This window comes from Euleptes europaea, chromosome 1 (assembly GCF_029931775.1).
Source record: "Euleptes europaea isolate rEulEur1 chromosome 1, rEulEur1.hap1, whole genome shotgun sequence".
In the NCBI taxonomy this organism is placed as follows: Eukaryota; Metazoa; Chordata; class Lepidosauria; order Squamata; family Sphaerodactylidae; genus Euleptes; species Euleptes europaea.
In genome coordinates, this window is record NC_079312.1 from 12,923,935 (window position 1) to 12,944,107 (window position 20,173).

Here is a 20,173-nt window from a genome sequence, read left to right on the forward strand (position 1 = left end):
GAGACGGACCAAGGAGCAGATCCTGGAGCTGCTGATCCTGGAGCAGTTCCTCGCTGTCCTGCCCCCGGAGATCCAGAACTGGGTGAAGGAAGGCGGCCCGGAGACTTGCGCTCAGGCAGTGGCCCTGGCCGAAGGCTTCCTGCGGCGGCAGGAAGAGCCCCTGAGACTGGACTGTGATCTCTCTGAGCCCCTTGCGGAAGGAGAGGGGAGCTATGAGTCCCTGTTGCCCTTACAACACATGGAGAAAGTGGTGAGGATTTGGTCTCCTCCCCTCGCCTCCCCCCCAGCGTGGCGTAGTGGTTAAGAGCGGTGGTTTGGAGCGGCGGACTCTAATCTGGAGAACCGGGTTCGACTCCCCACTCCTCCACATGAGCGGCGGAGGCTAATCTGGTGAACTGGGTTGGTTTCCCCCCTCCTCCACATGAGGCCAGCTGGGTGACCTTGGGCTAGTCACACTCTCTTAACCCGTCCTACATCACAGGGCGTCTGTGGTAGAGAGGGGAAGGGAAGGTGATTGTAAGCCGGTTTGATTCTTCCTTAAGTGGTAGGAAAAGTCAGCGTATAAAAGCCTCCTTCTCTTCCTCCTTGGGTTGCCAGGTCCCCTTGGCCACTGGCGGGGGATGAGGGGGTAGGGTTGCCAGGCCCAGGTTGAGAAACTCCTGGAGATTTGGGGATGGAGCCTGGGGAGGACAGGGACCTCAGTGGGGTACAGTGCCATAGAATCAGCCTCCAAAGCACCCATTTTCTCCATGGGAATGGATCTTTGTAGTCTGGAGATGAGCTGTAATTCCAGGGGATCTCCAGGTCCCACCTGGAGGCTGGCATCCCTGCCCCTACCCCAAATCAATTTTTGAAAGATTTCTGGAGCTTTAACACACCAATGGATAATTATTTTAGTGGCGGCTGGGAGGGCTGTAACCTCCGCCTAATTCAGGGGTTCTCAACAAGGGGGGGATTTTAGGGTTCCAGGGAGGGAATTAGGAACACTATTCAGTAAAGTGTGATGCCCTATAGATTGTGTACAATCTGTAAAATTGTAGTTCTTAATTTTGAGTTAGAGTGGGAAAGTAAAGGTCCCCTGTGCAAGCACCGGGTCATTCCTGACCCATGGGGTGACGTCACATCCCGACGTTTCCAAGGCAGACTTTGTTTGCGGGGTGGTTTGCCAGTGCCTTCCCCAGTCATCTTCCCTTTACCCCCAGCAAGGTGGGTCCTCGTTTGACCGACCTCGGAAGGATGGAAGGCGGAGTCAACCTTGAGCCGGCTACCTGAAACCGACTTCCGTCAGGATCGAACTCAGGTCGTGAGCAAAGCTTTTGACTGCAGTACTGCAGCTTACCACTCTGCGCCATGGGGCAGTGGGAAGGGGGGGATTATATTCTGAACAATGGTGAAAGGGAGGAAGGGAGCAAAAGAGGTTGAGAACCACTGGCCTAATTCCTTTCCACCTTTTATAAACTGGAAGAGGTTCTAGCTGTCTGTGAATCAGAGCCTCAAATAGGTTTGCCAACTCTGGGTTGAGATATTTCTGGAGATTTGGGGGTAGAGCCAGGGGAGGGCAGGGTCTGGGGAGGAAAGTGACCTCTGTGGTGTGTGATTCCATGGGAGACCACCCTCCAAAGCTGCCATTTTCTCCAGAGGGCCTGTCATTGGAGAACAGTTGTAATAGGAGCATGCCTATTATTTTGGGTGTGGTGGAGCACAGGCAGGACGGTGCTGCTGCCGTCATCTTGTTTGGGGGCTCCCTAGAGGCACCTGGTTGGCCACTGCGTGAACAGACTGCTGGACTTGATGGGCCTTTGGTCTGATCCAGCAGGGCCTTTCTTATGTTCTTATGTAATTCTGGGAACTCTCCAGGCCCCTCCTGGAGGTTGGCAACCCCAGCCTCAAGAAAGGTTGTGGAACCAGAATCTTGGGCTATAGGGATGGTGTCATGACATTTATATGCCCAGGCAAGATGAAGACTTCTGAAATCAGGGCTACTTCCACATGGCAGTTTTTCCTCTTTTGGGCTGTCCCAGGTGTCTGGGGTTTTTAATGTCTGGAAAGACTTCATCAGATGAAGTATCTGATAGAGGGAGCTTTAAGAACATTAGAAAGGCCCTGCTGGATCAGACCAAGGCCCATCAAGTCCAGCAGTCTGTTCACACAGTGGCCAACCAGGTGCCTCTAGGGAGCCCACAAACAAGACGACTGCAGCAGCACCATCCTGCCTGTGTTCCAAAGCACCTAATAAGTAAGTAATAAGTTTAATACGGTCCAAGACCAGCAAATGCCAAAGCACCTAATATATTCGGCGCGCTCTCTGATCCTGGAGAGAATAGGTATGCATCATGACTAGTAGCCATGGATAGCCCTCTCCTCCATGAACATGTCCACTCCCCTCTTAAAGCCCTCCAAGTTGGCAGCCGTCAACACATCCTTGGGCAGGGAGTTCCATAAATTCACTATGTGTTGAGTGAAGAAATACTTCCTTTTATCAGTTTTGAATCTCTCACCCTCCAGTTTCAGCAGATGACCCTCCATACTAGTATTATGAGAGAGTGAGAAAAGCTTCTCCCTGTTCACTCTTTCCACACCATGCATAATTTTATAGACCTCTATCATATCTCCCCCTAACCACCTTCTTTCCAAGCTAAACAGCTCTAAGCGTTTTAACCGCTACCCATAAGGCAGTTGCTCCAGCCCCCTGATCATTTTGGTTGCTCTTTTCTGCCCCTTCTCCAGCTCTGCGCAGAGTGAGCAAGGTCGGATATTTTGGTGGGAAGGGTTCGTCAAGCAGGAGCTAATGGAAGAGGGGTCCTTGGTGGACAAGCGCACACATTTAGTTAACCTCCAGGTGGAAGCTGTAGACTCTCCCGCTGTTTCAGTTGATCTCCAGGCAACAGAGATCAGTTCCCCAGGCTGCTTTGAAAGGTGGACCCTACGGCATTATGCCCCGTTAAGTCCCCCCTCCCCAAACCCCACCCTTCTCAGGCTCCACCCGCAAAATCTCCAGGACTTTCCCAACCTGGAGCTGGAGGGTGAGAGATTCAAAACAGATAAAAGGAAGTATTTTTTCACACAACACATAGTTAAATTGTGGAACTCCCTGCCCCAGGACGTGCTGATGGCTGCCAGCTTGGAGGGCTTTAAGAGAGGAGTGGACATATTCCTGGAGGAGAGGGGTATTCATGGCTGTTAGTTAGAATGGATACTAGTCATGCTGCATACCTATTCTCTCTAGTATCAGAGGAGCATGCCTATTATTTTGGGTGCTGTGGAGCACAGGCAGGACGGTGCAGCTGCCGTCGTCTTGTTTGTGGCTTCCTAGAGGCACCTGGTTGGCCACTGGGTGAACAGACTGCTGGACTTGATGGGCCTGGGTCTGATCCAGCAGGGCCTTTCTTATGTTCTTATGGAGCTGGCAACCCTAACATATGGGAGAAAGCTTCAGGGGCCAGGATTTGAACCTAGGAACGTCTGCTTTGCCACTGTCCAGCTCGGGCCCACCCTCACGTTTCGATTCAGTCCCGACCCATATTTTCATTCTCTCTCAGGTCTCTGGGCTGTTGGCAGAAGCGGGCCTGTATTCCTCCAAAGCGAAGGCCTCTCCGCTTGGCAACTCCCAAAAGGAGATGCAAGAGGGCAACGTGGATCCTCCTTTATCGGGTAAGTTTCTTAATTTTATTTTAAAAGATTGATATGTTACCCTTGTACAGCGCATCTCCCATGGCCATGACGAGCACGTCTCAAATCAACAATAAATACTAACCATTTCCAAACAAGCTTGATGGAGCGACATAACCACCGTCAAACTAGTAAATAATGGAAATATTATACACTCAGTGCCCTTGGGGGAGTTAGATTCCCCTCCTTTCCCCCTGTTCTGTCAGATGCTTGGGTAAACCAGAATTATTTAACTAGCACCTGAAAGTTAAAAGATCAGGCGGCAGGCAGGCGGCCGAGGAGAGAGTGTTCCATACGCTTTGTGTCATCACAGAAACATCCTGTCTCTGATAGCCACCTGCTTTTCTTCTAAAGATGGAGAATGGCAGATAACAACGATACTGGGGTGGGCTCATACTAGAAGGGTGGTCCCAGACTATTGAGAGCCAGTGTGGCTTAGTAATTAGAGTTACACTAGGATCTGGGAGACTTGCGTTCCAGTCTCCACGTTGAAGAAGAAGAGTTGGTTTTTTATATGCCAGCTTTTTCTACCACTTAAGGAAGAATCAATCCAGCTTACAATCACCTTCCCTTCCCTACAACAGACACCCTGTGAGGTAGGTGGGGCTGAGAGAGCTCTAAGAGAGCTGTGACTAGCCCAAGGCCACCCAGCTGGCTTCATGTGTAGGAGTGGGGAAACCAACCCTGTTCACCAAATTACCATCCGCCACTTATCTGGAGGAGTGGGGAATCAAACCTGGTTCTCCAGATTAGAGTCCACTGCTCCTAACCACCGCTCTTAACCACTACACCATGCTGATTCTCATGAAGCTTGCTGGGTGACCAGTATGAAAGCCAGGCAGTTTGTACACAACCATAAAACATGCTTTTTCCCCACCCCCAAAATAAAAAGATATTAAAATTGGGTCCGGTCCAGCTGGAACTCCCTTCAAGTGCTAATTCTCTTTTCATTCCTGCAGACAGAGAGGTGCCACCCAGGAAAAACTCAGCCACTTCTCTGCCGGCTAGCCCTAAGAAAAAGGAACCGTCGAAAGATCGCAGGGAGGACTTTGGCCTGAGCTCTAACGTTAACGCGTGTGAAAAAACTCCCCCCGGGCTGAAACCGCACAAGTGCGTGGAATGCGGGAAACGGTTCCACCAGCTGTCGCACCTCAACAGGCACTTGAGAATCCACACAGGGGAGAAGCCATACAAATGCCTGGATTGCGGGAAAAGCTTCACCCAGGGCTCCTGCCTGCTCGGGCACCAGAGAATCCACACGGGGGAGAAGGCCTACTCGTGTTCCTTCTGCAGCAAGAGCTTCATTTGGAGCTCTGGCCTGCACCAGCACGAAAAGATACACCTGGGCGAGAAGCCCTACAAGTGCCTCGAGTGCGGGAAGAGCTTCCACCGCAGCTCCGCCCTCACCGACCACGTGCGGTCCCACACTGGCGAGAAACCATACACATGCTCGGACTGCGGGAAGGGGTTCAGTCAGCACTCCAACCTCATTGTGCACAGGCGGGTCCACACGGGGGAGAAGCCCTATGCGTGCTCGATCTGCGGGAAAAGCTTCACCCGCACGGCGCTGCTCATGGCACACCTGCGGATCCATACGGGAGAGAAACCTTACAAGTGTTTAGTGTGCGAGAGGAGTTTCCGGGAGAGGCCGGCGCTTACAAAACACAAGAAGATCCACATGCGAGAGAGTCTGTAGTCGGCCCAGGGGGAGCTGGTGTGTTCGTTTCTCATCAGTTACATCCGTTTGGCTCTGAGTCCAAAAGCCGAGCTCATCCTATCACACAACCAACAGGGATGGCATGAAACATACACAAACATTCAGCCTGTGTGGTTCAGCTGTGCTGGTGGCAGTGCAGGTCTGTGCTGGTGGCAGTGCAGGTCAGTGCAGGTCTGTTAAAGGGGAAAGCTGGTGCAGCTGGGCAGAAGACATCATGGTGGGCACCGGCTAGAGGTTTTTGGAGGTGGGGAGGAATGTAAGGCAGAAAGCCGAAAAGGCCAGATTGGGAAAGTGTGGGAGCTAAACAGTCTTTGGCACAAAAGCATGATGGACATGTCAGTGCAGAAAAGGATAGGTGTCCGCCATCAGAGTAGCCCCTTTCTCCAGTTCCCTCACCAGGACATGCTGTGTCCCTCAACATGCTGTGTCCCTCAACATGACTTCCTATTTATTTCCTTTAGATTTTATTTCACCTGATAACTTGAAAGCTTGGGAACAAGAGCAGAGCACAGATAATCCTGGACTAGGATTTGGGAGACCCGCGTTCAAATCCCCACTCTGCCATGGACGTTTGCTGGATTATCTTGGGCCAGTCATGTACTCTCTCGGCCTCAACAACCTCACAGGGTGGTTGTGAGGATAAAATGGAGAGGAGAAAGATGCAGCCCATTTTGGGTTCACCATTGGGGAGAAAAGCAGGGTATAAATATCTAAATAAATATGTCCGTATACCTCTTTTTCCTAGGGAGCATGGTGGTCAAGAGAATGAGCTGTGATCCAGGCTGTCCCTTTTCTACAAACTCACTAAGTGGTCCTATCTAAGCCACTCCCTTTCAGCATCTGCAGTATGATTATAATGCTGCCGTGTTTTACAGGACTGTTATATTGATTATAGAATCATAGAGTTGGAAGGGACCACCAGGGTCATCTAGTCCAACCCCCTGCACAATGCAGGAAATTAACAACTACCTCCCCTCACATCCCCAGTGACCCCAACCCTCCCCCCGCCATCCAGGATCCCACAATAATGTTTTTGAACTGCTTTGGATACTGAAAGAGATGCATCAATGCTAGGTTATGGGAGGGTGGTGTTATTATTATTCCTGCTGTTACTCTGTTAAATGTATGGGGCTCTGTCAATAATTGAATGGCAGAACAATGCCGTATGTTTGAATGAAAAATAATAACAATACTCACAGCCCTTTCAGCTCCAGTTGTCTGAGCCGATCACCAACCCAGTTTGCAAAATGAAGATAGCTGCCTGTTTTGCAGATGTGATGGAAACAATAAAGACATCTCTCCCTGAAAGAGCTTATCTTTACTTAATTAAGCTATCCTTTCAACAACAAAAGCTTCATTTTTATGTATTTTCTCAAAGCAGCTAAAGGCCAGAGGATCTTACATCAACAAACCAACTCTAGCCAAAGGCGTTTCACCCAGCTGTAGTAAATGGCCAGTTTTTTTGCATATAATATTCAAATGGAAACAGCCTATCAAGCAAGAACAGCTAGATTTGAATCCAGGGAGCTTTGATTCTGCAAAGCTCATACCTTGAAAATCGTGTTAGTCCCTAAGGTGCTACTGGACTCAAATCTGCCACTGCAGACCGACATTGCTACTCTCTGAAACTATTAAGCAAAAGAATTCCAATGTCCAGTATTTACTGCAATGTAAGATTAGATTTTTATCCAGGGATGCCATCAAAAAAACAGGGAGTCATCTTACATTCGCATAGAAATTACAGTTTTATCCAGTTAAAAACATTCCTTGGTGTGTAACTTTTTTAAGGGAGATCACGACAGGTAGCCGAGTTAGTCTGTCAATAGCAGTAGAAAAGAGCAAGAGTCCAGTAGCACCTTTAACAACATTTCTGGCAGGGTATGAGCTTTCCTGAGCCACAGCTCACTTCTTCAGATACATCTAGAATGTGATTCCATTCATCCTTAAGTAGAGGCGACTGAATTAGACACACAATGGCAATGAAAATGTCAAAAACAAGTAAATGACATTAGCAGGCGTGACTGGATTAGGTGTGATATAGAATCATAGAGTTGGAAGGGACCACCAGGGTCGTCAAGTCCAACCCCCTGCACAATGCAGGAAATTCACAACTACCTCCCCCCCACACCCCTAGTGACCAGAAGATGGCCACGATGCCCTCCCTCTCATCATCTGCCCAAGGTCACAGAATCAGCATTGCTGACAGGTGACCATCTAACCTCTTCTTAAAAACCTCCTGGGAAGGAGAGCTTACCACCTCCCGAGGAAGCCTGTTCCACTGAGGAACTGCTCTAACTGTTAGAAAATTCTTCCTAATGTCTAGACAGAAACTCTTTTGATTTAATTTCAACCCGTTGGTTCTGGTCCGACCTTCTTGGGCAACCGAAAACAACTCGGCACCATCCTCTATATGACAGCCCCTCAAGTACTTGAAGATGGTTATCATATCCCCTCTCAGTCTTCTCCTCTTCAGGCTAAACACACCCAGCTCCTTCAACCTTTCCTCATAGGACTTGGTCTCCAGACCCCTCACCATCTTTGTTGCCCTCCTCTGGACACGTTCCAGCTTGTCTACATCTTTCTTAAATTGTGGTGCCCAAAACTGAACACAGTACTCTAGTTGAGCAGAGTAAAGTGATACCATCACTTCGCGTGATCTGGACACTATACTTCTGTTGATGCAGCCCAAGACTGCATTTGCCTTTTTAGCTACCGCATCACACTGCTGACTTATGTTCAGTGTTTGGTCTACTAAGACCCCAAGATCCTTTTCACACACACTACTGCTCACACAAGTCTCCCCCATCCTATAATTATGCATTTGATTTTTCCTACCTAAATGCAGAACTTTACATTTGACTTTGTTGAAGTGCGTTTTATTAGTTCTAGCCCACTTCTCCAGCCTGTCAAGATCATCCTGCATCTTGGCTCTGTCTTCTACTGTACTTGCTACCCCTCCCAATTTAGTATCACCTGCAAATTTAATAAGCATCCCCTCTATTCCTTCATCCAAATCATCTATAAATATCGAGAGGGGTTGTAGGCGTAGAGAAATCAACATTGGTAATGAGACAGGAATCCCAGATCTTTGTTAAGACCAGGAGAATGCATAGTCTTGAGCTTCATTATTAGTTGTAATTCAGCAGTCTCTCTTTTGAATCTCCCATTGAAATCCCTTTGAAAGAGAACTGCTACTTTTAAATCAGCAACCAAATGTTCTGTAAGGCTAAAATGTCCCCCCACTGGTTTCTTAATGTTGTGGTTTCTGATGTCAGACTTATGTCCATTCAATCTTTGTCGCAGGGACTGGCCCCTTTGTTCAATGTCCTTCCACCTTCTACATCTGGGATTCCTATCTCATTACCAATGCTAATTTCTCCACCCCTACTACCACTCTGCATATCACACCTAATCCAATCAGGCCTGCTAATATCATTTACTTGCTTTTGACATTTACATTGCCATTGTGTGTCTGATTCACTCCTCTCTACTTAAGGATAGATGGAGTCACATTCTAGCTGTGGCTCAGGAAAGCTCCTGCCCTGCCAGAAGTCTTGTTCATCTTCAAGGCGCCACTGGACTCTTGCGCTTTCTTTTAAGGGGGTCATCTTACATTCAACGTCTCCTTCCTTTCAAGTAAATACGGTAGGTGGATTTTTTTGCCTTTCAGTCCTGCAGTGGGGAGGAGATTTTGGGCTGGAATTTGGGCTGGGCAGGGACCTCAGTAGGGTACCATGCCGTAGGGTCCACACCCCCTCCAAAGCATCCATGTTCTCCAGGGGAGCTGATCTCTGTAGTCTGGAGCTGATCTGTAATTCCAGGTAGGGTTGCCAACCTCCAGGTAGTAGCTGGAGATCTCCTGCTGTTACAACTGATCTCCAGCCAATAGAGATCAGCTCACCTGGAGAAAATGGCCGCTTTGACAATTGGACTCTATGGCATTGAACCCCACCCTCCTTAGGCTCTGCCCCAAAAACCTCCTGCTGGTGAAGAGGAACCTGGCCAACCCTGCATGCAGGGCTGTAGTGGTAAACAGGGGTTCGTGGGGGAAATAGAGACCTGAACCGTTATTTCAAGAAAACAGTTTATTCTGGCAGCTGCGACCCAGAGGCCCTAATGGGCAGAAATCTCTGAGTCCCGATTATACTGGGGAAGAGATGTGTGTGTTGTGTGTGTGTTAAGTGCCATCAAGCTGCTTCCAACTCATGGCGACCCTATGAATGAAAGTCCTCCAAAATGTCCTATCTTTGACAGCCTTGCTCAGATCTTGCAAATTGAAGGCTGTGGCTCCCTTTATTGAGTCAATCCATCTCTTGTTGGGTCTTCCTCTTTTCCTGCTGCCCTCAACTTTTCCTAGCATGACTGTCTTTTCCAGTGACTCTTGTCGTCTCATGACGTGACCAAAATATGACAGCCTCAGTTTAGTCATTTTAGCTTCTAGGGTCAGTTCAGGCTTGACTTCATCTATAAGAGATATTTATCCAAATTCAAGTTATGACGATACATCAACAAGTTATGCATATCTGATAGCACTACAGACATAGAGGCGACTCAGTACAGTTGCAGTTTCATCCAGCTTCTCCTATCATTGTTTATCGTTCACTCTGACACTCCATGACTCTTAACCCACTTACTTAAAGCACACAGAGAGCAAGCCTGTATCTAGAGCAGTGGTTCCCAACCTTTTTTTGACCAGGGACCACTAGGACTTTTTTGTTCGGTGCAGGGACCCCAAGGCTCAAAATAAAAATTCAGAGAATTTGAAAATAAACTTGAATCATAACTGTTAGTTCAACATTAAACTTAGAATAATATTTGAATATATATTTTTATAATAGAGAACTTTTAATTGAAAATATTGATTTATTATGGGTTTATAACTTTGTTTCGCGGACCTTAATTTAGTTCTCACGGACCCCTGGGGGTCCACGGACCCCTGGTTGGGAACCAGTGATCTAGATAGACATTCCTTCCCCCAGCTTCCCTGGCAGTCTGGATGCCAATTATTACCGGGGGATCTTTTGGGCCACTGTTACAGGGCAAAGACTCAACAGATGGACCCTTCTTTCAGACCACATGAACTCATGAAGTTGACACATACTGAGCCAGAAACTTGGCAAAGAGGGACCTGACGGCCCTAATTCCAGGGGATCCCCAGGTCCCACCTGGAGGCTGGCACCCCTACCTGGAGAAAGCGGCTGCTTTGGAAGGTGGACTCTATGGCAGTATCTCCTACTAAAGTCCCTGCCCTCCTCAGGCCCCACTCCCAAATATCTGTAGGTGTTTCCCAACCTGGAGCTGGCAACACCTGCTGAATGCCTGCCCAGTTCTAAGATGGCCGCGCTAGACTGCATAACCTGTAGAAATGGGGCCCTGCCCTCTTCCAAGATGGCCGCAGGGGCCAGCGTCCCCGGAACCAGCGCCGGCTTCGCTGCCATTCTCCAAGATGGCCGCACTGGAGGCGTCGCCGTAAGGAAAAGGCCTGCCTTGCCCTTTTCCATGATGGCCGCGCGGCACTTGTCGCCAAACGGCAAATGTCGGCTGTGACCTTTTCTAAGATGGCTGCGCTGCCTCCGTTGCCAGTAGCTCCACGTTGCTCCGGGGTTGGGACGTACGGAGACCGGCAATTCAGAGGGAAAACAGCACAGCAGCTATGGGTTCCCGCACTTTGTATTCCCAGCGATGGATTAAGAGATTGAAAATGTTATAAAAAAAATACTGTTCGCACTTTCTATGCATTCCCACCGCTGTATTAAGAGTTTGGAAACGTTATAAAAAACACTGTTCGCACTCTGTCTGGCCCCTTGAGCTGTGAAGACGTCTTCCGACCATTTATAAGCCGTGGCGTCCAAAAACCCTTTTAAAGCTTTGGCTGTTACCGCCCTAGGTATTCTCACCGATGTATTAAGAGTTTGAAAACGTTATAAAAAATACTGTTCGCACTTTGGCTGTTACCGCACTAGGTATTCCCAGCGATGTATCAAGAGTTTGGAAATGTTCTAAAAAAACATTGGGGGTTACTGCACTTGTATTCCCAGCAATGGGTTAAGAGTTTGAAAACGTTATAAAAAAATACTGTTCGCACTTCCTATGTATTCCCACCGATGTATTAAGCCTGGATAACCTACAAGAACCGATGTATTAAGAGTTTAAAAACGTTATAAACAATACTGTTCGCACTTTGTCTGGCCCCTTGAGCTGTGAAGACGTCTTCCGACCGTTTATAAGCAGTGGTGTCCAAAAACCCTTTTAAAGCGATGTTTTTTATAACCTTTTTAAACTCTTAATGCATCACTGGGAATACCTGGGGCGGTAACAGCCAAAGCTTTAAAAGGGTTTTTAAAGCTAAAAAATGGTTGGAAGACGTCTTCACAGCTAAAGGGGCCAAACAAAGTGCGAACAGTGTTTTTTATAACAGTTTCAAACTCTTAATACATCGCTGGGAATACCTAGTGCGGTAACAGCTTGTTTGGCCCCTTGAGCTGTGAAGACGTCTTCCACCCATTTATTAGCCGTGGTGTCCAAAAACCCTTTTAAAGCGATGTTTTTTTATAACCTTTTCAAACTCTTAATACATCGCTGGGAATACAAAGTGCGGTAACTCCCATAACAGAGATATGGGTGTGCAGAAAAGAGTCCCATGGACACATGACAGTTTTCACGTGTACACCTCAAGCGTGCCATGCGGCTACACAGTGAGAATCGACACCAGCCCTTGCTCTCCGCTGTGGGCATCCTTGGAGGCAAAGGCAAACCCAGGTTTACATCAGTGTAATATGAGAAAGAGACCCACTGTGTGTATATTCTCTGCTTGCTCTGGGAGAATGGCTGCTTGTGTGAACAGACAATGGGGGTTATCGCACTTTGTATTCCCAGCGATGTATTAAGAGTTTAAAAGGTTATAAAAAACATCGCTTTAAAAGGGTTTTTGGATACCACGGCTAATAAATGGGTGGAACACGTCTTCACAGCTCAAGGGGCCAAACAAAGTGCGAACAGTATTTTTTATAACGTTTTCAAACTCTTAATACATCGGTGGGAATACATAGAAAGTGCGAACAGTATTTTTATAACATTTTCAAACTCTTAATACATTGCTGGGAATAATATGAGACTAGAGGAGGAAGAGTCACTGGAAAAGACAGTCATGCTAGGAAAAGTTGAGGGCAGCAGGAAAAGAGGAAGACCCAACAAGAGATGGATGGACTCAATAAAGGAAGCCACAGCCTTCAGTTTGCAAGATCTGAGCAAGGCTGTCAAAGATAGGACATTTTGGAGGACTTTCATTCATTCATAGGGTCGCCATGAGTCGGAAGCGACTTGACGGCACTTAACACACACAGAGGAGGAACCAAGTTTCTGACTCAGTATATGTCAACTTCATGAGTTCATGTGGTCTGAACGGGTCCATCTGTTGAGTCTTTGCCCTGCATGTAGGGTTGCCAGGTCCCTCTTCACCATCAGCAGGAGGTGTTTGGGGTGGAGCCTGAGGAGGGCGGCGTTTGGGGAGGGGAGGGAATTCAATGCCATAGAGTCCAATGGCCAAAGTGGCCATTTTCTCCAGGGGAACTGATCTCTATCGGCTGGAGATCAGTTGTAATAGCAGGAGATCTCCAGCTACAGTCTGAACTATGCACCTACTGTGCCCTATATATCACTGTCACAATTTGCATAGTACAGCCACAAAATTCATATAAAACCTTTAATGCCAATGTAACATAATATCAAATACAAAATTGTCTAACAAACACACCCAAATGTAATATATCCCTGTGTCTAACCTTAACATTACCTATCTAAACAACAAACAAGCAAGGATACATAAATTTCAAGACAGTTTTTACCATTTTTAACAAATTGCTGTTGCAGCTATAACATCAGTTTGTAAGTTTGGCCTTGGGCCTATTGTGTGTATTTTTCACACTGATGTAATTCAGTCTCATAGGAAAAGTCCAACACTGTTGCACTTGGAAAAAGTCCATCATTGTTGGACTTTTTCCAAGTGCAACAATGTTGGACTTTTCCTATGAGACTGAATCAGTGTGAAAAATACACTGATGTTATAGCTGCAATAGCAACTTGTTAAAAATGGTAAAAACTGTCTTGAAATTTATGTATCCTTGTTTGCTTGTTGTTTAGATAGGTAATGTTACGTTAGACACGGGGATATAGTAGTAGTAATATTTATTACGGTCAATTGACCAGTCTCACGTAAAACTCCAAGGTCTAAAAACATTCACGCTACCATCAACCAAGAAGTACAAACCCGGGAATGCGTACTAATAGTTAAAATTCAATCATATACACGAATAGACAAATACAAGTAATATCATTATTACCCTATTTAGTAAACTCAGGAGTCCCCATTGAGAGCTGGAATAACAGCATGAATCGGTTTGGCCTTCCTTACATTGCACGCCAGTCTACCGAACCCGGCCACCCATTTTGTTATGTCAGGAAGGTCATTGTTAAGTAGAAGATTTACTCTATCTACCTCAGCATAACCTGTGCTTTTCTCAAGAAAAGGGCCCAATATCTTTCTGTGCTCTTCATTATAGAAACTACACCTAAATAAGATGCCTCCAGTTCCCCAGAGGCACATGAACAAAACCTTTGTGAATAGGGGATCTTTAGAAATCTCCCCTCCAAGAGGGCCGAGCCGAACAGCGTGCTAGAGTGAAAGCTCTCCTAATGTTATTTGCTTCTAATCTCGAAAGATATTCTGCAGGACAGGCTCGATATTTGGTGTTAACCGGTGCTCTAAATAAAGGCACACGCCCCAGATCCGTTTGTCTTTCTCGATCTATTATTCTTTGTTTTACTGCTCGCCTAGCAGCTACACACTGGGATATATTACACTTGGGTGTGCTTGTTCGACAATTTTGTATTTGATATTATGTTATATTGGCATTAAAGGTTTTATATGACTTTTGTGGCTTTACTATGTGAATTGTGACACTGAAGTGGAACAGAGCCACTTTCCCCACGGGGACAAGTACATATCAGCATGGCGTAGTGGTCAGTGTCGGACTAGGATCTGGGAGATCCAGGTCTGAACCTCTACCATAGAAGCTCACTGGGTAACTTTTTCTGAAAGATATTGTCGAAGGCTTTCACGGTCAGAGTTCATTGGTTTTTGTAGGTTATCCGGGCTGTGTGACCAGATACCAGGACTACGGTCACACAGCCCTGATAACCTACAAGAACCAATTTTATGAAAGAGTTGCTCTTGAGTGGATAAAATAGTAGAGGAGAGAATGATGTTGTAAGCCACTTTGGGCTGTTGAGGGGTGTAAATAATCCAAATAAATAAAGTTATAATTGGCCATAATGATCCTATATTTTGCCAGGGGACATGAAGAGTTCTTGAGAGGGCCCTGTTGATCAAGTGAGGGCTCTGAAGAAATCAGAGGTGCAAAATCAGGCCTGGGTTTCCATGGTTTACTGCCGCAAGACCTTATCGATCGGTACGAGCTGGAGGTTTCCCTTGCATTCATAGCCAGGGCTGAACAGAGGTGAAATTCTCCCTGCTAGAGGATATGGCTTCCAAGGAGGAGGCAAAACTTTGGGGTTTCCAGTTCCAGGCTGCGGTCAAAATGGAAGAAGAGGGAGAGGCGAGAGTTTGTCCCAGTCCAGAGATGGGATCGGAGGGGACCGTGGACGCCCTTCAAGTCATCCAGACAAGGGAGAAAGGAGAATGTGTGGAGCGGACAACGCAGCACGTCAAAGAGGAACCAGATGAGGGGCTGTGGTCACAGCGCTGGGAAACACAGTGGCAGGCATACCTTGAGACCCTACGGCTCCCAGAGACTCACGTGAGGGCTGATACTACCCTTTCCCGGGCTCCCATTGCAGCAGAAGCTGCCACTAATCAACGGTATAAAGCAAAGAGGGTGCCTGGACCCCTGCCCAGCGATAAAGGGGTGACTCTACAGGCCGATGACCGGCCAGACCCCACAGGCAAGAGACACAACGGCCAGTCGAAGAGCAGCGACAGCAGTGATTCAGACGCACTGTGCCAGCGGTTCAGGCAGTTTGCTTATCAGGAGGCCAAGGGTCCGCAGGAGGTGTACAGAAAGCTGTGGGAACTCTGCCGCCGGTGGCTGAAGCCGGAGACCCATACCAAGGAGCAGATGCTGGAGCTGGTGGTCCTGGAGCAGTTCCTGGCTATCCTGCCCGCGGAGATGAAGAGCTGGGTGTTGGAGCGCGGGTCCGAGAGTCGCTTCCACGTGGTAACCCTGGCGGAGGGTTTCCTCCTGAGTCAGCGCGAGGCCGAGAGGCAGGAACCGCAGGTTAGGAGGGACCAGAACTGGGCCAAGGGGTATGGCACGTGTCCCTTAGCAGTGGCGGAGGGCCTTCCATCTCTCCCCTTGTGGCCCTCCTTCCTTGGTTTAAAACATTTGCCGCTATTTTCAGATTTCGAGGGAGATGTCCCAGGAGGGATCTGCAAATCTCCTGGCTGCTTCATCAGAAAATGCACTGAAACGGCTGTGCAGGGAGATAAAGCAGGAGGGGAAAGGAGATCCCAGCTCAGGAGGTAAGGATTTGTTGGGTCTGAATGGATTTGCTACTGATTTGTTGTACTGTTGTTTGAAACCTATTCTCTCCAGGATCAGAGGAGCATGCCGAATATATTAGGTGCTGTGGAACACAGGCAGGACGCTGCTGCTGCAGTCGTCTTGTTTGGGGGCTTCCTAGAGGCACCTGGTTGCCCACTGTGTGAACAGACTGCTGGACTAATGGACCTTGGTCTGATCCCAGCATGGCCTTTCTTATGTTCTTCTGAGTAAACATGCATACATGGGATAGGGGCTGCAGAGCATGCACCCTCGCTCCCTTGCGAGTAAACCCCACAGTACGCACAGTGACATGCAGGATCTCAGACTTTGTAGCCATTCATGCATGGGAGGTTTCGCCTTGGATTTGCCACTCTCTAGATGCACATTTTCATCATCCGAATTCTCAGAACTCTGCACGGGGGTTTATTTTTGATTTTGGGGATTCAGATGGGGGAAATGTGCATCTCTCTGTGTGTGTGTTAAGTGCCATCAAGTCGCTTCCAACTCATGGCGACCCTATGAATGAAAGTCCTCCAAAATGTCCTATCTTTGACAGCCTTGCTCAGATCTTGCAAATTGAAGGCTGTGGCTTCCTTTATTGAGTCCATCCATCTCTTGTTGGGTCTTCCTCTTTTCCTGCATCTAGATGTGCATCTGTGTGTGTGTGTTAAGTGCCGACTCATGGCGACCCTATGAATGAAAGTCCTCCAAAATGTCCTATCTTTGACAGCCTTGCTCAGATCTTGCAAATAGAAGGCGGTGGCTTCCTTTACTGAGTCTGTCCATCTCTTGTTGGGTCTTCCTTTTTTCCTGCATCTAGATGTGCATCTCTGTGTGTGTATTAAGTGCCGTCCAGTCGCTTCCAACTCACGGCGACCCTATGAATGAAAGTCCTCCAAAATGTCCTAACTTTGACAGCCTTGCTCAGATCTTGCAAATTGAAGGCTGGGACTTCCTTTATGGAGTCCACCCACCTCTTGTTGGGTCTTCCTCTTTTCCTGCTGCCCTCCACTTTCCCTAGCATGACTGTCTTTTCCTGCCTCCAGATGTGCATCTAGAGAGCGGCAAATCCAAGGCAAAAACTCCCGTGCATAAATGGCTTTCTCCTACTGATTCTTCTGACAACCGCCAAGATTCCTAGAGAGGCTATTTAAAAAAAAAAAGTCTGCAACAGGGGGGCTGAAAATAGGGACGGGCCACTTCCTGTTCCTTTCTCTTGCAACCCCCCCTCCCTTCCAGTCTGGGAGATCCTGCCCATTTCCTCCCCCCCCCCCACCAGTTGGTTGTGCAATTGGGTCCCTGTGCCTTTGCCGTGTGGAAGATCTGCAGATCGGAAGCCTCTCTTGCAGCTTTCAGGTGGGGAGTTAAAGGGGGGGGAGGGAGGGGGGGAGGGGGGGATTGCTTCTTAAATTCCCTGCTTTTTAAAAAAACAAAACAGGAGAGACAAAAGGAAGAGGGGAGGCAGAGCCATGTTGGACAATGGGGGTGGGGTGGGGAGGGAGATCAAAGGAGCCCGCCATTTCCAGGCCGATGAAAGGTCCCGTTTTTGCAGAACGTTCCTCCTTTGCATCGCTTGAGATCAAAGGGAGAGTGACGTTCTCTCCGTTCCTTTGTGCGGGGCTGTTGTGGGCAGCAGCCTGTTGGGGGTGGGGGTGGGTGGGTTGGCCCTTTAAGGTGACCAGCTGACCAGTCAAACAAAACCTGCCCTTGTGGATCTACTTACTTTAATGATATTTTTGCTAGTCTTGAAGGTGCTGCTGGACTCTGGCCCTTTTCTACTGCTGCAGGCAGACTAGCCCGGCGACCCGCTGGGAATTAAAAATATTTTCTGGTAGGGTAGGAGCTTTCGTGAGCCACAGCTCACTTCTTCAGATCAAGACAGATGGATTCCCATTCTAGCTGTAAGCAGAGGAGAGTGAATTCAGACAAGCATTCACTCTCCTCTACTTCAAGACAGATGGATCCCCATTCTAGCTGTATCTGGAGAAGGGAGCTGTGGCTCACGAAAGCTCGCACCCTGCCAGAAAATATTCTTGTTAGTCTTGAAGGTGCTACTGGACTCGTGCCCTTTTGTACTACTGCAGGCAGACTAACACGGCGACCCACTGGGAATTAAAAATGTTTTCTGGCAGGGTGTGAGCTTTCGTGAGCCACAGCCCACTTCTTCGGATACCAGTGGGGAATCAAACCTGGTTTCTGAAGAAGTGAGCTGTGGCTCACGAAAGCTCACACCCTGCCAGAAAATATTCTTGTTAGTCTTTGAGGTGCTACTGGACTCTTGCCCTTTTCTACTACTGCAGACAGACTAACACGGCGACCCACTCTGAATTAATTTAGCGGGTGTGAGTTGATCTATGAATGGATGGGAAAGATTTCCAAAAATATTTTTGCTAGTCTTTAAGGTGCTACTGGACTCTTGCCCTTTTCTACTACTGCAGACAGACTAACACGGCGACCCACTGTGAATTCACTTTAATGATATTGTTCGCAAGGCCAATTCGACCCTGGGGGTTACTTTGTATTCCCAGCGATGTATTAAGAGTTTGGAAATGGTGTAAAAAAAAACGTCGCTTTAAAAGGGTTTTTGGACACCACGGCTTATAAATGGTTGGAGGACATCTTCGCAGCTCAAGGGGCCAAACAAAGCGCGAACAGTATTTTTTATAACGTTTTCAAACTCTTAATACATCGCTGGGAATGCATAGAAATTGCGAACAGTATTTTTTATAACGTTTTCAAACTCTTAATACATCGCTGGGAATGCATAGAAAGTGCGAACAGTATTTTTTATAACGTTTTCAAACTCTTAATACATTGCTGGGAATGCAAGTGCGGTAACAGCCATTGTTCACGTGGCCAATTCGACCCTGAACAATGTCACACTGAGATCATCTCTTGTGGATCTAAGAATGGCTGGGGTGTACAGAAAAACAACAGGTGATGCTGTTTCGTGCCTGGCGAAAGCCACTGTTCGCCCATGGTGCCCTTTGAAAAGGCATAGGCACAGAGGCTGGCTGAAGAGCTGGCAACCCCTTGCTTCTTTTTATTTTCCGAACAACAGGTTTCCCCCAGCGCTTTTCACACAGAGGTCCAGAAATGCATGTGGATTCCCTCAATAAATAGGCCGCCCCCCCCCATGATCCCCTGCAACTTTCTCAACATCCGAGTCCAGTAGCACCTTAGAGATCAATAAGAGTTTGGGAGTATAACCTTTAGACACTCAGCGCTCTCTTCATCAGATACAACTTTCTCTGTAACTAGTCGAGGAATTTCACAGGATCTCGGTGAGTAAGGTTCCCAGTGTCCAGGTGGTACCTGGAGATCTTCTGGAATTATAACTCATATCTAGACTACGGGAATCAGTTCCCTTGGAAGAAATAGCTGCTCTGGAGTGCGAACTTTAGGGCAATACACCCCGCTGAGGTCTCTCCCCTCCCCCAACCCCACCTTTCCCAGGGTCTTACCCCTCCCCCCAAATCTGCAGGAATTTCCTGACCGAAAGCTGGCAATCCTATCAGTAAGCCATTGCAAGGAGATTGTTATACCGTTAAATCTTTTTTCCCTCCCCTTCCTTCTAGATTCTGGAAATCATTATTTGGTCATCTCTAAGGCTATTCAGTGGTATGCTTTCCTACAAACGTGTCTGGTTGCATGCATGCTTGGGAGGGGCTCTGTATGCAAAAGTGAAAGCCGAAGGGCCAATAGCACAATCGACGGCCTCCCACCAGAGCCAAGGTGTGGGGAGGGGCTGGGCCCAGTGGTAGAGCATCTGCTTGGCATGCAGAAGGTCCCAGGTTCAATCCCCAGCACCTCCAGTTAAAGGGACTAGGCAAGGAGGTGATGTGAAAGACCTCATCCTGAGACCCTGGAGAGCCGCTGCCAATCTGAGTAGACAATACTGACTTCAATAGACCAAGAGTCTGATTCAGTATAAGGCAGCTTCATGTGTTCATGTGTGTGGGGCAAAGGGCTCTTTCAAAGAGAGGCTTTGCCAGAGAGCCTTTTGGTCACACTGTTATTTTCTTGGGTCCTGGCTGCTGTATGGAAGTGAGCAACTTGGGTGCATATCAAAGGGGAGGGGCTTTGCCAGAGCCTCTTTGCTTGTTCGTACTGGAGAGGAGAGGGTTAATGAGCCCTTTGCCCATTTCAGCTTTGGAGGTACAGGTTGAGTATCCCTTATCTGGACATCCAATATCCAGACTGATCCAAAAACCGGACCATTTGAGCC

General features: G+C 47.8%; 1 protein-coding gene across 1 annotated transcript in view; it reads left to right on the top strand.

The window, feature by feature from the left end:
- LOC130493399 (zinc finger protein 850-like) overlaps positions 1 to 20,173 on the top strand; it is a 59,992-nt gene that overhangs the window by 35,258 nt on the left and 4,561 nt on the right. Inside the window, exon 5 of the mRNA XM_056867128.1 lies at positions 4,828 to 5,347. Within this exon, the coding sequence (XP_056723106.1) occupies positions 4,828 to 5,347 (520 nt within the window). The remainder of the gene's footprint in view (positions 1 to 4,827; positions 5,348 to 20,173) is intronic.